Below are 14974 nucleotides of genomic sequence, written 5' to 3' on the forward strand. Positions count from 1 at the left end.
CCTTGAAGAGAGATAAAGTGGAGAAGATGTCCATAGCAACCAATAGTCCATAGCAACCAATCAGCTTCTAACTGTCATGTACGTAGCACAGTCTATGAAATGACAGTTAAGGGTATATTTACTAAGAATCGTGTCTGTCCGAGATTGCACTCCCGGGTGTGTTTTGCCTGATTTTCAAACACGGAGATGTACGAAAGACAAACACGGGTGTAAAAACACGATTCGATACACAAAACAGCCAAACACACATATACATTGTCAATGCATCATCGGAACAACTCGCAAGTACTTTCCACAGGGATTTAGCATGAATCATACTTGCAAACACGATCGTAAATGAAGCAAACTTGGGCCAAAATAGAAGTTTCAAGTAGACTCCATCCTCAGTGTGTTCAGCAGAAGCACTGCACATAAACCTGGTTATGTCATCCATTCTGTACTCATCAAACAGCGGTAATTAAAGATTAGCACTGTTTGTCACTGCATCGCCCTCGCCATCTTTAGCTGGCGAGAGCAATGCGGCCCCCATTGCCGGCAATGGGGTCCCAACGTGCCTCTCTGGCTACAGAAAAGCCTTCCAAGCACTTCCGGGACCCCGCCGGGTTAAAGTGCCATGCACATGCGCAGACGGAATGTCGGCGACGAGGAGGATTTACCTGGACCTCGCCGGAGGGGTCAGTATTGATAAATACCAATGGCATTTTCGTTTGTATCACTGCAATACTAAAACGAAAAATGCCGCTGGTGTTTAGCTTCGTTGGTAAATGGGGCCCTCAGTATTTTAAATAGAGGGTGGAGTAGTTCCAGAGCAGTTAAGGTGGAAAGGGTATTAGTGTGTTCCCTTACATCCTGTCCCATTTATAAATGCTCCAGTCACTGATGTCTGTAGATTGGGGGCTTGTGCAGAGTTGCACGGAAGATGATCGCAAGTGGGGCCCACTGCGTGTACGTAAATAAATGCTGATACTCGTCTGTATGCGGCCACACTGCCCCTAAACTTACCCTTATGGATGTGGCCGTTCACTATCAGCGAGCTCTTTGCACTATCCCTATAGCTGGGGCAAAAGATCCATCCAAAATCAGTACGCCCTATTATTTTGCTTACACGCCCATGACATGAACTGAGGCACTTGGCCTATGTGCGAACGCCATGCTACCACCCAAATACGCCCAGTCTGCTACAAAGTGGAGATGTCACTGAACTGCCCATGACTCAAAATCGCCGGCAGTTGCGCATTAGTGTGTATCATCGGACACGGAGAATGCACAGTGCTACAAATCACAAGGCCTGTCCACAAAACTGAGCTGCGTGGAACTTTGTACCAGCCCCTGTACGTCCAGTTGGAGTATCCCGGCTAACAGCAATAGTCCAAGGTATTATATTACATGGGAGGAGGGAAGTATTTAGTTAAAATTAATTTTAAATTGTGACCAGTCCCTTTAAAAAGTACTTTTCCTGTATATGTAATTATGTAGTGCAATAATGAAATACAGGTGTACTCTAGGATCCTTATGCTATTATCACTCCTATCCTGCTGTTTTTCCAGCTCCAGGCCCAGGTCATCACTAATCTCACAGGCAAAACTTTACCCTTTGGACCTTTTGCAATTCGCTCTGAACTTCTAAACACAATAACTCAGCTGGTTTTCCTGGCTATATAAATTCAGGTCCAAGGCAAGAGGCTCATTCTCTCCCTCTAACAAAGCAGAGAAGCCAAGACTGGCAGAGAAGGAGGCACGGAGCTCCTGAGAGCTGGCATAGCTCATCATGGGCAGTAGGACGCTTTTGCTCCTCGTGCTGTTTGCCAGCAGTTGCACCTTTGCCCGTAAGTACTGGGTCACTATGTGAGGTATTGGCTATCCTAGGGGAACAACGCTACAGGGAGCACCAGACGTACTTACCGTTGGTTACATAGCTACTGTGAGGAGTGGTGGCTACTGCTGCCAGCTGGCGTGCCTGACATAGATTAAAAGTGGATATATTTATTAACAATCACTTATACAGCGCCAGCTTATTAAATTGCGCTCTAGATTGCCATTAAATATTTAGTAAGGAAAATAGCAGTTTTGTGAGGAATAATATTGTATTTATCTATTGATGTTTTGCAATTGGTAAATCTTAACATGATTTTTTGTGGCTGTTATCAGATTTGTTTTAATGCAGTTATGCTACTGATTTATTAAACATTTTGTGATTTACACCATACCTAAGATTCTGACTATATTGTACAGTATTACATATTCCTTATAGGAACATACTAAAACAAGAAAGTTTTTCAAAAGATATGTGTGTGTGTATCTATCCATATATATGTACTGTAGGTGTGTGTGTTTACTACTACTACTACTACTACTACTAATAATAATAATAATTTTTATTATTATTATTATTATTATTATTATTATTATTATTATTATTATTATTATTATTTAATAATAATACTAATAATAATAATAATAATAATAATAATAATCCAGTAGTGTTAAAGTTTTGAACATGTACCTTGAAATTTATTATTGCTGTCAGATTAATGTTTTTGTCATTATTTATTTTTTTGGATTTCCAATCTTATGCTGGTGTATTCCATACTATTACAGTATAGCCACATAAACTGTGTATTTTACTATCAGTTGTTATAATTGCCATGTACAAAGACTGTGCGCCTGTTCATTAGTAAAATAGCAGCAGCGTTATGAAGTGGCGGATGGCTTATCATATATTTGCAGATGTGTGTACCTAAGACACCTGCATTGTACTTACAGATGGAAGAAATTTGTTATGTATACTTTGTTACTGGTTGGCAGCAGTCTGATGTGTTTATGTCCCTTTGGAATGACACAGCAACTGTCTGTAGGCTACAAAGAAACCTCCTTATCATATTTACATTAGTGTGTACATTACAATAGGTTTAATAAATCATTTATACACATGTCCATTTGGGATAAGTTTTAATTTTTAACTAATATTTGGCTTGTAGTTTGTTATAAAAGAGCACAGAGTGTTTTTCTATCCGAATATAAACATTGGCAATTATCGTTAAACAGAAAATCTAATATTTTTATATGGTGCTCTGTATGCTAAGGGTCTGTTCCTGCACGCAATTTGAGAGCGCTCTTGTTATTATGTTTTTCAGAGGAAGATGGAACAGAGAGCCAGAATACAAGATGCTCCCGTAAGACCAATATATTCTATTTCTTTATACTCTATAGAATTATTTTGTGTATGTGTTTTCTATATAATGATTCTGTTTATGCAGATTTAGAGGAAATAATTACGGTTTACAAAACAATCTGTTATAAAAAAAAGTTTGGGTGAATCAATTGAGGTGTATCAGTCCATGCAAGGAAAATAAAAAATAAAACTAATTCATCCCCCCATTTTCTTTAGCTCTTGGGTAGTGATAGGGTTGAATAGCTGTGGTATTTTCCAGTGTTGCGACAGAATTGCTGAGAATTGCTATATGTTTTTGAGATTGGACTATGTTATGTTACCTAACTACTGGTCAACAGGATAAACAGCAGACACGAAAACTGACTTCATACCTGTCATATCAGTGTGGATAATTATTTATTGCTGATAATCTTTCCAGGGATCATGAAATGTGTACTGTGTGTTTAACCTTTGTATTGAAGGCCATTTGCCGCTCATTGGAAATGATACATGTTGTTCTTTAGAGAACAAAGTATTTAATGTTCTTTTCAAATGACCACTAGCAAAACCTGTCTAACATAAGGATAATAGCGCCCTCTAGTGTAATTTTGATATATTGCAATGAAACAAAACTGGACCAAAGGACTGAGAAATTATTCATTTTAAGGGGATTAAATGTAATCTAACAAGTTTTCAAGTTGATTGGTGTATTTTTGATATTTAACTTTAATAAATCATACAGAATTAATAAAATATACTTTTGATTTTTTTTTACATTTATCAATAATATTGGGAATATCCAATTGCAGGCAAGGTTGTCACCGCAAACATTTACGTGAGCATTGCGACCAATTTTCTATTACCTTCGTTAGGCACACTCCTGATACCTGCGGTATCCAATAGAAAAATATTTGCCACAAGGTAATTAAAAATAAAAATGGGGAACAGCTTGCACCCTAAAACTTTTTTTAAACATATTGGAAAACCATAATAATGGTTATTACTGTCCCAAAGAAAAATATATTGTTTTTTAAAAATGTATAATATTGCTGATTTCTGCATTTATTTATTTTAAAGTAAAAAAAAAAATTAAAACAGTAAACTTTTCCATTTTATTAGAAATGAATAAAACACAAAATGCAAAATAAAAGTAGAAAAAAAGGTGATTTTGGGTTACTTTTAGTTAGGCCAAATAAAAAAAATTAAATATAAAAAAGAAGATAATAATTAATACAACAATTTTTTTCATTTAAATAAATGCTTTAAGTAAATATGGGGTGCAAAAATTAGCAAAAAATATAAATTTTGGTTAATTTGAGGCCAATTTTTAGTTTTAATAACCAACAATCACTTGTAATTATTGGATCACTCAGGTTAACCGAAAATTTCCAGTTGCCTAATTAGTCATTAGGGGGGTGTCCAAGGGGTTCTGAAGTGGTCTCCGAAATTTTAAGTTAAAAATAGGGATTTTTAATTTTATTAGACCTGCTCTGGGGCTGTGAGAAAATAGCCATGGTCATTCCTATAGAATTTCCAGCGACTGATTTTCTACCAGGCAATTGAATAGTAAAAACCTTGCAACTGTGGAAATACCCCGCACCACAGGGTTTTTCAAAATTTCACCTTCTGTTGAATATATCCATATGTGTATTTTTATGAATTACCTTTTTTTTTTCAGTGCAAAGTTAGATACAGAAAAAAAGGATGTGAAATCCATATATGACACAATGAAAATAAATGCAAAATGAAATTAAACAAATGTATTAGCATTTATGTTTATTAACATTTATTCGTATAAATGAATGCATAACCTCTCTAATAGTGAAGGGGTTTATAATATAACCATAGAAGTCTGTCGCTGAGCCAAAATGTGAAAATTATATGCTGTGTCCCAGGGACATTTTTATTTTGGATGCAAAAAGAAAATAAGATTACTTTTATCTTGTTCAGCCCTAAAGATAGACCCCTGCAAGGCCAATGAAAGTTGGCTTTAGCAGGTCAATGACGCTATTTTAATTTACAATTTAGTGTCATTCTAATACAATTGTAATAATTCTAATACATCTGGAACAAATAGTAGAGTAAATAAAATAAACTGGAATATTCATTTAATGTACATATCTATATTTTCAGGAGACGCAACAAAATTCAAACATTTTAAGAAATATATATACAATTATGAGGCTGGTACGTCCAGCGGAGTGACAGGCACAGCTGACGCGCAGAGTGGATCTAGTTTTAACTGCAAGGTAAATTGTTGGAGAGGACCAGGCCATACATAAACATAATCATATAATTGGGCATTGAGACTGGTATGAAAACGTGTTTGTTGGTTACAACAGGTGGAGTTGGAAGTTCCGCAGCCATGTAATTTCATCCTGAGGATAAGCCAGTGCACCCTGCGAGAGGTGTTTGGCGTGGACTCCGAAGGCAGATCGCTCTTCAAGAAGGCGAAGAACTCCGAAGATTTCGCCAATGCTATGTCCAAGTAAGTGGACCTCATGTTTAACATAGGTGCTAGTGCTGGCAGCGAGACGTTCTGATGGACAGGAAACAGCAGGTTTTCCATCTACTACTCTCTACATGACCAGAAATCATTCAGTTGGGGGAACTGCAAGTCTCAGCATGTCTTGGCACTGGTTCAGTTTAAGACAACATGGTGCCTTTTGTTCACATTGTACATAACAATAATGCCCATTCATTTAGAAAGATAACAAACTGATATGCATACCCAGAGTAGAAAAAAATAAATGAGGGCCTGCTGGAACTTGTAGTTCCACAGCAACTAGACAACCACACCCTGGCCTAAATCTGCTTTATACTATACATTAATAATGTTTATCAATGTCGTTGTTCAGGTATGAAGTGAATTTCAGTGTTATTGAAGGAAAGCAGGTCATTTTATATCCACACAATGAGGAGCCTGTGAATGTATTAAACATGAAGAGAGGAATTATTTCATCGCTGCTTGTTCCTGATGAGACCAAGGAGACCAGTAACATAGTAAGTCCATATGGTGTTATGTCATACAGTATATGGTTAGTCTACGACTCTCAGTGCAACATGCCTGCTTGCCCTCTGTATGCAAGGAGCGCATTCTGGAAGCTGTCATGTCCCATGCAAGTTTGCCTTAAGTACAGCATCTATCAGGGCTGTAACTAGGGTAGTGCGACCTGTGCCATGGCACATGGCGCAGCAGGGCAGGGGGCGCTGTTCAGGCCTGTCAATGTCTCTGTTTATTATCATTCTCACTCGTAGCTTCCTTTTCTTTTATCCCCAGCATCTCCTGACTGCCCCAGGAGTACCCCTATCTCTTCCCTGGCCCTTCCCCATGAGGCCATGGCCCTTTTTCAGGTGCCCTATCTTATGTCCCTGTTTTAAAAAAATGGGGTGGGGGGGCAATGCTCTCTCTGGCACAGGGCACCAAAAAGTCTAGTTACGGCTCTGGCGTCTATTAATCATTAAAATACATATTAAGTATATTCACTTTATTGTTTTCATCTTTTTTTTCAGGATACTGTGTATGGGAAATGCTCCAGTCAAATCAGTGTTACAGACAAAAAAGGAGCCGCCGCTACTGACATTACAATTAAGCGAAATCTGAAAACGTGTAATCAGTTTGCACCATTTAGGGACTATGTTAGCCCCGTTGCTCTGTTTAAGGGAATGGTAAGTACAGTAGGCTTTGACCTTTGTTACGGGAAGCTTATGTTAATTTTATATATATTGGTTGCAAAGTGAGTGCCATCCACTTTGCAACCAATACATTACTTTGGGAAAGGCACCGGAATTACGCTGAACTGTACCTGAGTGCCGTTATACGCTGAACTGTACCTGAGTGCCGGTATATGCTGAACTGTACCTGAGTGCCGGTATACTATATACTATATAGTATGATTACATGATTTAATACATATATAAAACTGTTTCCTCAGAATGCACCGTTATCCACACTGCTCAGTAGCAGCCAGTCATGTCAGTACACGCTGGAACCGAAGATGAGGCACGTGAGAGACGCATCCTGCGTAGAAACTCACCTCTTCCTCCCCTTCTCTCACAAGTGAGTTTTATGTAACATCAAGCCGACTTCTTTCTTTCAGAAATAAACTGGAGACTATTCTAGCATGGAAATGACTGTACTGTATATCGGCTTTTAGGCACTCACTTTATATTTTTGCTATTACAGGAATCAGTACGGTATGATGGCAAAAGTGACCCAAACACTGAAGCTGGAATCTGTGTCCAAAACCAACAACAGAGAATTTGCAGGTGCGGGTCCCTTGTTACTATGTAATATGGTCATTATATCACTGTGTTAACAAGTAGGTGGAGCCTACATGGGTGACCGTGGAGAGAGAGCCAGGGGTGCCTCATTCCTGTCGATGTGACACATGTCCATGCTTCTTCCTCAGACTCGCTACTGGTCACCGGCCTGGCTTTAGAGGCGGCAGAGCACCTTTCTACCAATGAGGATGACGTGCTGGAAAACCTCATGGAATTGCAGAAAATGTCAACATCAGAGCAGAATCAGCAGAGAGCAAACCTGTTCCACAAACTGGTGACCGCGCTGAGGGGACTGAGCAATGAGACTCTTGGTCCTCTAGTGCCCAGACTGACACAGCTGTCAAGGTAACTACAGTATGAGGGCAGTGACAAATTATTCTCAGGGAAGCAAAACAGCTCTGTCTGTATCGCTCTGATCATTTTAGTACATTGCCATGTCTGAATACACTGCAACAGTGGCCAATCTATAATAGGCACAGGGTGTGCAATGCACATGGGCCCATAATTCGAAAACAGGGAGTGCGGGCAACGACAGCCACCCAGCACCCATTGCAATGTCTTATGTGGTGGCGGCTCACACCCTGGGGTTGATGTATCAAGCAGTGAAAAGAGTAGAGAAGTGGACCAATGGAGAAGTTGCCTATAGCAACCAATCAGCTTTGAGGTAGCATTTATCAAGTACATTTTATAAAATGATAGGTAGAAGCTGATTGGTTACTATGGCCAACATCTCCACTGGTTCAGTAATCTCTACTGCTTGGTACATCAACCCCCCCCCATGTTTCTGGTGATTTCACCGGAAATATGGTACAGTACATGCACGGAAGGTAGAGAAGACTCAGGCATTGCGCCATATATTCTGCGCATGCACCATATTTTCAGTCAGGAGGTTTCCGTAACATTTGCGCACAGACCACCCTCGTGCATTAAAACGCCCCTGTAGTGCAAGGCATATATAGGCAAAGTGTGGCGCTCCTTCTGTTATGAAACTACCAAGTTCCATCGCCCCCTTGTTTACCCCATATATACTAGAACTTGCTGACCCACAGTGGTTGACGAGGCGCGGTTGCCTGTTCTGGTCCTGAAGCATATATTTGCTCTGCAAGGATGTCCATCTTTGAAGACTATTGCCGTCATTCAGACCCGCTCACAAGCGCTATGCGCTTGCAAGCGGGTCGATGGTGAGGGCCTGCGCACACGCAGCACTCGCAGTGCACGTGCGCAATCCCCGGAGCGAGTGACAAATTCACTCGCTCCGGGGGTCACTACAAAAGGGGCGGCTGTCGATGTTGATCGACAGCTCACACCATTTTGTAGGCGGGGGGGTGGCCAGACAAATGGAGGCATTCCTGAAGGAACGCCTGCCATTTGTAGGCGGCTCTACTGACATCAACAGTGATGTCAGTAGGGTGCTTCCTGCTCTGTTAGCTCTGTTGTAGACAAGACCCTACCGCAAGGGTCTTGTCGCAAGCCCCGATGGTCGAGATGGTCGAGACCATCGCGACCATCACCTGGTCACTCGCTAAAGCTGTGGGTGGTCACCCACAGCTTAGTGAGTGGCCAGTAGGCCGACTTTTAAAACAACAGCGGCCGCCCCCATTCAGAGCGAGCGCTCGCTTTTTGCGAGCGGCTCTGAATGAGGGCCTATTTTTTTGGATGAAGGGTAAATCTAAAATCTAAACATGCTCCTATTTTATACCTAACTGTTGCTTATATATTGCGTATAGCAGAGCGCATCTAAAATGTACCCTGTTTTAGGCAGATTTTTAATATGCAGGACTGTCCGACATCTGTGGCTTCATATGGATATTGCTTATTTAGGGATCTATTGTGCACTTTTGACACCGCCCCGTCCGCCCCTACTAAATAAATAAATATTCTGTTCAGGTGCATTTTATAGTTAACCAATTATTAAGTTTTGAGTATCACCACAAGATGTCACCATTTCATTATGCTACGGAAAACCTATTATGACAGGCTAACATTTTGAACATTTGTTAGATAAGTGTTTAGTGTATTGTAGAGTTATTTTTTTATCCATAAACTAAATATATGTTTGTACTGTTTAAAATGTTATGTTGAGTATTCTTATGTTCACTATTTAAAAAAAATATATATTTTAATTATTAATCCAGCCCAATTGCGCTGCAAGCATTGACCCAGTGCGGGACTCCTGAATGCTTCGGAGGTATACTTCAGGTGCTGCGGACTGGGAATATTTCACCCGTGTTGACCGACACAGTTACGTACGCTCTGGGGCTTTTGCCTTCACCGTGCACCAAGCGCGTCCGGGAACTTTTGAATATGGCCCAGTATCAGCAAAGCAGAGCTTCATTTTACGCATTGAGCCACACTGTAAACAAGTGAGTATGTTCTGCAAACTAACATAAACAAGAGATAAATACGGTATAATAAAATCACATATATCTCCATCATTGAAGGTACTGTATAGAGACTCTGGATAGAAACAGCACACTCTAATCATGTTAAAATGTTTTGCACAACTTAAAAATTTAGGAACACTCTACAACAATTCTTAATTTACGAAGTTCTAGAACAATTGAATTATTTTGTTTCCCTGGCTGCTAATTCAAACAAAAGGCCTATCTATTCTACACATACACAACCGTTAACTAGCTATTCCCGTTGATTATAATATTAGTACTAATATTGTTTTGTGATGCATTATTTTAAATTAATTAACAAATTTGTAAAAATTTGCATTAACAAAATACAAGCATTACTGCAGTATATTAAGCACAAGAGTAAGACGGAACGGAATAATAAGTAATCAATATTAATGTTACTCCCAAACTAAACATTGTGAAATATATTTGGAGTCTATAGCTATTGTCTATCTCATATTTCTTAATTTTGTATGTTACCAGCTTCTATGAAGGCAGAAGAACCATCACTCCTGAGCTAAAGGATGTGGCCGATTTCATGTCATCTCTCATTGACAATGAATGTACTGGAGATCAAGACAAGACCTTTCTAACCCTTAAGGTATTCCAGAGATATAGTCAACGGAATGAAATTTGACTACAACGAATCTTAATTTGCAATATATTCTCTTGACTAGTAGCGTCTCATACTGTCGGTATGTTTTTTTTTCTTGCTCTTCAGGCTATTGGGATCATGGGGAACGTCTTAGAAGAAGCCAATCCACAGATCAAGTCCGCAGTTATGAAATGTGCTACGGGTCAAGAAACATCGCTCGATGTTCAGAAGGCAGCTGTCCAGGCGCTTCGCAAAATGTCCATGACAGATGAAGTAAGTTACTGTACCTTAGCAATTCATTGGCAGGTTGGTTAGGTCTTAAAAAAAAATAAAAGTGTCCGCTACCGATTATCAAAATTCCTAGCACCCCATTGTGCAGGCAACTACTGCATATTAATCATTAACTTTCCCAATTTTCTTCCAGGTTCGAAGGGAACTTGTCCAGATCTTCCAAAACAATAATTCTCCAGTCCAAAAGAGGTTGGCGGCCTACCTCTTACTCATGAGAGGTCCCTCACCGTCAGACCTCCGCAAAGTCATAAGAACTCTCAAAAAAGACGACAGTGACCAAGTGAAGAACTTCATAGCCTCTCACATTGTTAACATTCTGAACTCTCAGGAACCAGAAACTCAAGAGTAAGTAAATAATTCAGGCAAATATTTCTCAAGTATTTTCTGTAGAGTGAATTCCAAATTTCTTATTGGCTATGCAAAATTTTGATGCTTGAAGGCCATTTAGAAAAAACTGAAAATTCTTCTTAAATTAATTGTCAGGTCCATACTGCCTGGACCTGACACAGATGAGCAAATGAACTGCAAAGCTCTAGCGAATTTCACATGACCCGTTACCACCATCGTTCACAATTAATGTATGAATTTAATGTACTGGGTAATACATCCTGACTTGTTGATCTATTTTATCTTGCAGGTTGAAAGGTAAAGTGGAGGAATCCCTCAAGTCAAGCGGTGTGCCAGCTATTGTCAGTGACTTTACAAAATTCTCTCACAATTTCCAAATCTCCAAGACGTTGGATGTTCCAGGCTTCGGTGACAAATTGGGAGCCAAAGTGGAAGGAAACATAATCTATGATTCTACTGGCTACATGCCTAAGGAAGCCATGTTGGAAGCCACGCTGAACATGTTTGGGAAATCTGTGGATATGTTTGGGGTATATAAATATTTTTTTTTATTCAACTAGTGTTGTCCTGTTTTGGAGTGAGTTTGACTTATTTTTGAAAACTAGGGACACACAGACAAGCAGGAAAACAAAAAGACCAGGTTAAAAACTTAGAGACAATTAGAACATTAGAATGTTAACAACAAACCAGAATATTTTAGCTCAGTCAATTCCTGGTGTCCACGATTGAAGTGTGAGAGGTTAGACCAGCATGTAGTCAATTAAATAATTGTAAGTGAATAATATCAGTAGGTCCATACAGCAAATGCTTACCTCTTGAAGCTTCAGAAGATCACTCAAGATGGCCAGTAGTAGACTAAAATTACCAACAGCCACCTTGTAGGGCCACCTGTACACTCAATCTGCATGACTGAATTAGGGATAGTTATGGAAAGGTCCATTGGTAACTATGATAAGTGCATTTGGCATTTAACAATATCTACATTATTGGTAAAAACTGAGACTGAATTGATACAATTGGGTTTTATTTTTTTTATACAGGTCAACATTGAAGGAAAGAACTTTGAGCCAACGCTAGATGCCTTGTTTGGGACAGGTGGATTTTTCCCTGACTGCGCCACAAAGGCATTGTATTGGGTGGATGGCAAAGTTCCAGACAAAGTCACCGAGGTTTTGTACAAGTGGTTCGGGGTCTCCAGGCAAGATAGCCAGAATGAGGTAAGTGTGAAGGCTATGCCGAAAACTGCCAAGCACGGATCTATATTTAGAGTCTCTATGAATGCAGATCTCTATAGTTTTAACATAAACTGTTACACATATGTAATGATTGTATTATAGAATCTTAAAAAGGCATTCATAATGAACGTTGAAAAGCTGGTTAAGGAAGTGAGATCTAGCGATGCTCCAGAAGCCAAGGCATACCTGGAAATCCTCGGGAAAGAATTGGGATACATTAAACTGAGTGACTTCAAAATGCTGGGGAATATCTTGGTGAAAAGCTTCCAATCATCACAGCAGCTGCCAGCACAGGTATCACCGATAATATGAGTGGATCTAGTAGTGTTTGTAAATTGTACTGTAGAGCCAACAAGGGTAAACAAGATGGGATGTATGACATGACTTTTCTTTTCACTTGAGACAAGAGGTCCTTGTCCCAATAAAATCCTGTAATAGTAGGAAGGAAGGAAAAACAATATTACACAACTATATACATTTGTGAATTAGAGTTTACTAGTCTATTTTCGGTGTGTCACTAAAAACAAGATGCATAATAAGACAAGACAGGCATTCACTACAGATACTGGAGCCAGAATGCTGTAGTACCATATTTGGAAGTAGATGGCAATGTAGAGCAATATTAGTATTCGGTTACCTCTTTATTTAAGACTCTGGGCTATATTTACTAAAATGCTGGTTTTAGAAGTGGAGATGTTGCCTTTAGCAACCAGACTCTAGTTATTAGCTTCTAGAAAGTGTTAGATAAATGATAAGTAGAATCTGATTGGTTGCTATGGGCAACATTTCCAATTCTAAAAACCCACACTTTAGTAAATATACCCCTCTGACTCCTCATATCATGGATTTTGGGGTAAGGGTATAACTACCTCCTCTATGACAAACTTGCACCTGCAAACTGCAAACATTCACAGGCACATTTAGTATTTAACATTGTGAGACTGTGCCAGGGTGCTTGACTCATGACATGTATTTAGTTTAACCTTGTATCATTGTACCTACCATTTTAGATCATGCAAACCTTTTCCAATGGTGGGGAAACTGATCTCTTTGCCCACTACATCTTCCTGGACAACCAATTCTACCTTCCAACCGGATCAGGTCTCCAGCTCCAAGTATCTTTGTCTGGAATAATTACTCCAGGAACAAAGTCTGGAATGAAATTTGGGATGAAAAATGTAAGTATTCAATTCTGCTTCACTTTATAACTGAAAAGAATAAAACTAAAACTAGTGCAAACTTTATCGCATCCAAATCTTTGTAAACAAGATGCAAGGTGCCATTTTGAATTTAGAAGTTTCCTCCCACCTCTATCTAACTGCCCCATAGTAGCCCATTAACTTTTACTTAAATTCTGATTGAGTCACGTACCGTCATCCTGCTATGAGCACGCATGGTAATAGACTTGACCGATCCATAGACCAGTGTTACTGTGAAGCTCTCCATGTATGTTGCTCACAATTAAATGAAACCAAGTACAAAACACTTGATCAGTAGGCCATATAGCACTTTCACATTTAAATGCTGAAAGACTATTAGTTACGTCATATTTAATGTAATAACATTATTTAAATAAAGACTTTTTGAGTTAGAAAGCAATGACCACATATAGGCTTATGATGTGTCTTGGTCCTCTCCAGATGAAAGCAGAACTGTCCCTGAAACCAGCCGTGGCCGTGGAGTTTGTTACACAGTTAGGAATTCAGATTCCAAAGTTTTCCAAGCATGCCGTGCAGATGAATACCAACATTTACCACGAATCTGGAGTTCAGGCACGGGCCTCTGTGAGCAACGGACAGTTCAAATTCTCCATCCCTGCACCTACAATGCCAACCAAACTCTTCAGCATCAAGTAAGTACACAGACATGAGATGGGTCTTTGAATTGAAAAGATGAATAGATAGATAGATAGATAGATAGATAGATAGATAGATAGATAGATAGATAGATAGATAGAAATAACAATTTTACTTCTATCCCTAATTAGCAACAAACTTAACTTGGTCTTTGCATCGAAGACTGAAGTCATGGCTTCCATCATGGAAAACAGAAAGGAGCAATCGTTTTGCAAGCGTCTGTTCACGGGTCTGGAATACTGTACGAACATTGCATATTCTAACGCCAGTTCCATAGATGCTGCTCCCTACTTCCCACTCACCGGAGAGGCCAGGTGAGTTATATGTTTTTTGGTTGTAAAGTGTAAAAATGTATCAATATCACAGATCAATGTGTATGTATGGTATACAATATGTGCCTTATAGAACATATCTAATTGTCATCTCCACAGTTGGCCAGTTACAGCTAGAATTAAATGTCATCCTGGCACACCATAATCCAATAATGATTACATTTCTCCATATGTTACAAGGCAAAGAGCAAAATATGCAAAGAATAGTTGAATGCTAAATAACAATTATCTTCCTGACTGTGAAAAATACTTTGGGACAGACTCAAACCTTCAAAAGATGAGAATTGGAGAAATTGCAAATATCAACCAATCAGCTTCTATTTATCATTTATCAAGTAGATTCTAAAAATTAGCTAGAAGTTGATTGGTTGCTAAGGTCCTCATGTCCTCATTAGAAGGTTTTAAACATCTTCCCCCTTTATCTTTAACCAGTTTTCTTCATGTTTTGCACTAATAACGGGTGCGTCCTAATTCTCCT

The 14974-nt window shown here is 39.3% G+C and overlaps 1 protein-coding gene across 1 annotated transcript in view; it reads left to right on the plus strand.

Moving 5' to 3' along the window:
* The first annotated feature begins 1767 nt into the window (after nt 1-1767).
* APOB (apolipoprotein B) overlaps nt 1768-14974 on the plus strand; it is a 37282-nt gene continuing 24075 nt past the window's right edge. Inside the window, exons 1-19 of the mRNA XM_088480285.1 lie at nt 1768-1825; nt 3134-3172; nt 5284-5399; nt 5493-5638; nt 6009-6153; nt 6664-6819; nt 7086-7210; nt 7337-7419; nt 7563-7779; nt 9570-9797; nt 10323-10440; nt 10561-10707; nt 10859-11070; nt 11363-11603; nt 12114-12290; nt 12411-12602; nt 13319-13486; nt 13949-14160; nt 14296-14478. Of these exons, the coding sequence (XP_088336411.1) occupies nt 1768-1825; nt 3134-3172; nt 5284-5399; nt 5493-5638; nt 6009-6153; nt 6664-6819; nt 7086-7210; nt 7337-7419; nt 7563-7779; nt 9570-9797; nt 10323-10440; nt 10561-10707; nt 10859-11070; nt 11363-11603; nt 12114-12290; nt 12411-12602; nt 13319-13486; nt 13949-14160; nt 14296-14478 (2963 nt within the window). The remainder of the gene's footprint in view (nt 1826-3133; nt 3173-5283; nt 5400-5492; nt 5639-6008; nt 6154-6663; nt 6820-7085; nt 7211-7336; nt 7420-7562; nt 7780-9569; nt 9798-10322; nt 10441-10560; nt 10708-10858; nt 11071-11362; nt 11604-12113; nt 12291-12410; nt 12603-13318; nt 13487-13948; nt 14161-14295; nt 14479-14974) is intronic.

This window comes from Taudactylus pleione, unplaced genomic scaffold, assembly GCF_031769625.1.
Source record: "Taudactylus pleione unplaced genomic scaffold, aTauple2 ptg000252l, whole genome shotgun sequence".
NCBI lineage: Eukaryota > Metazoa > Chordata > Amphibia > Anura > Myobatrachidae > Taudactylus > Taudactylus pleione.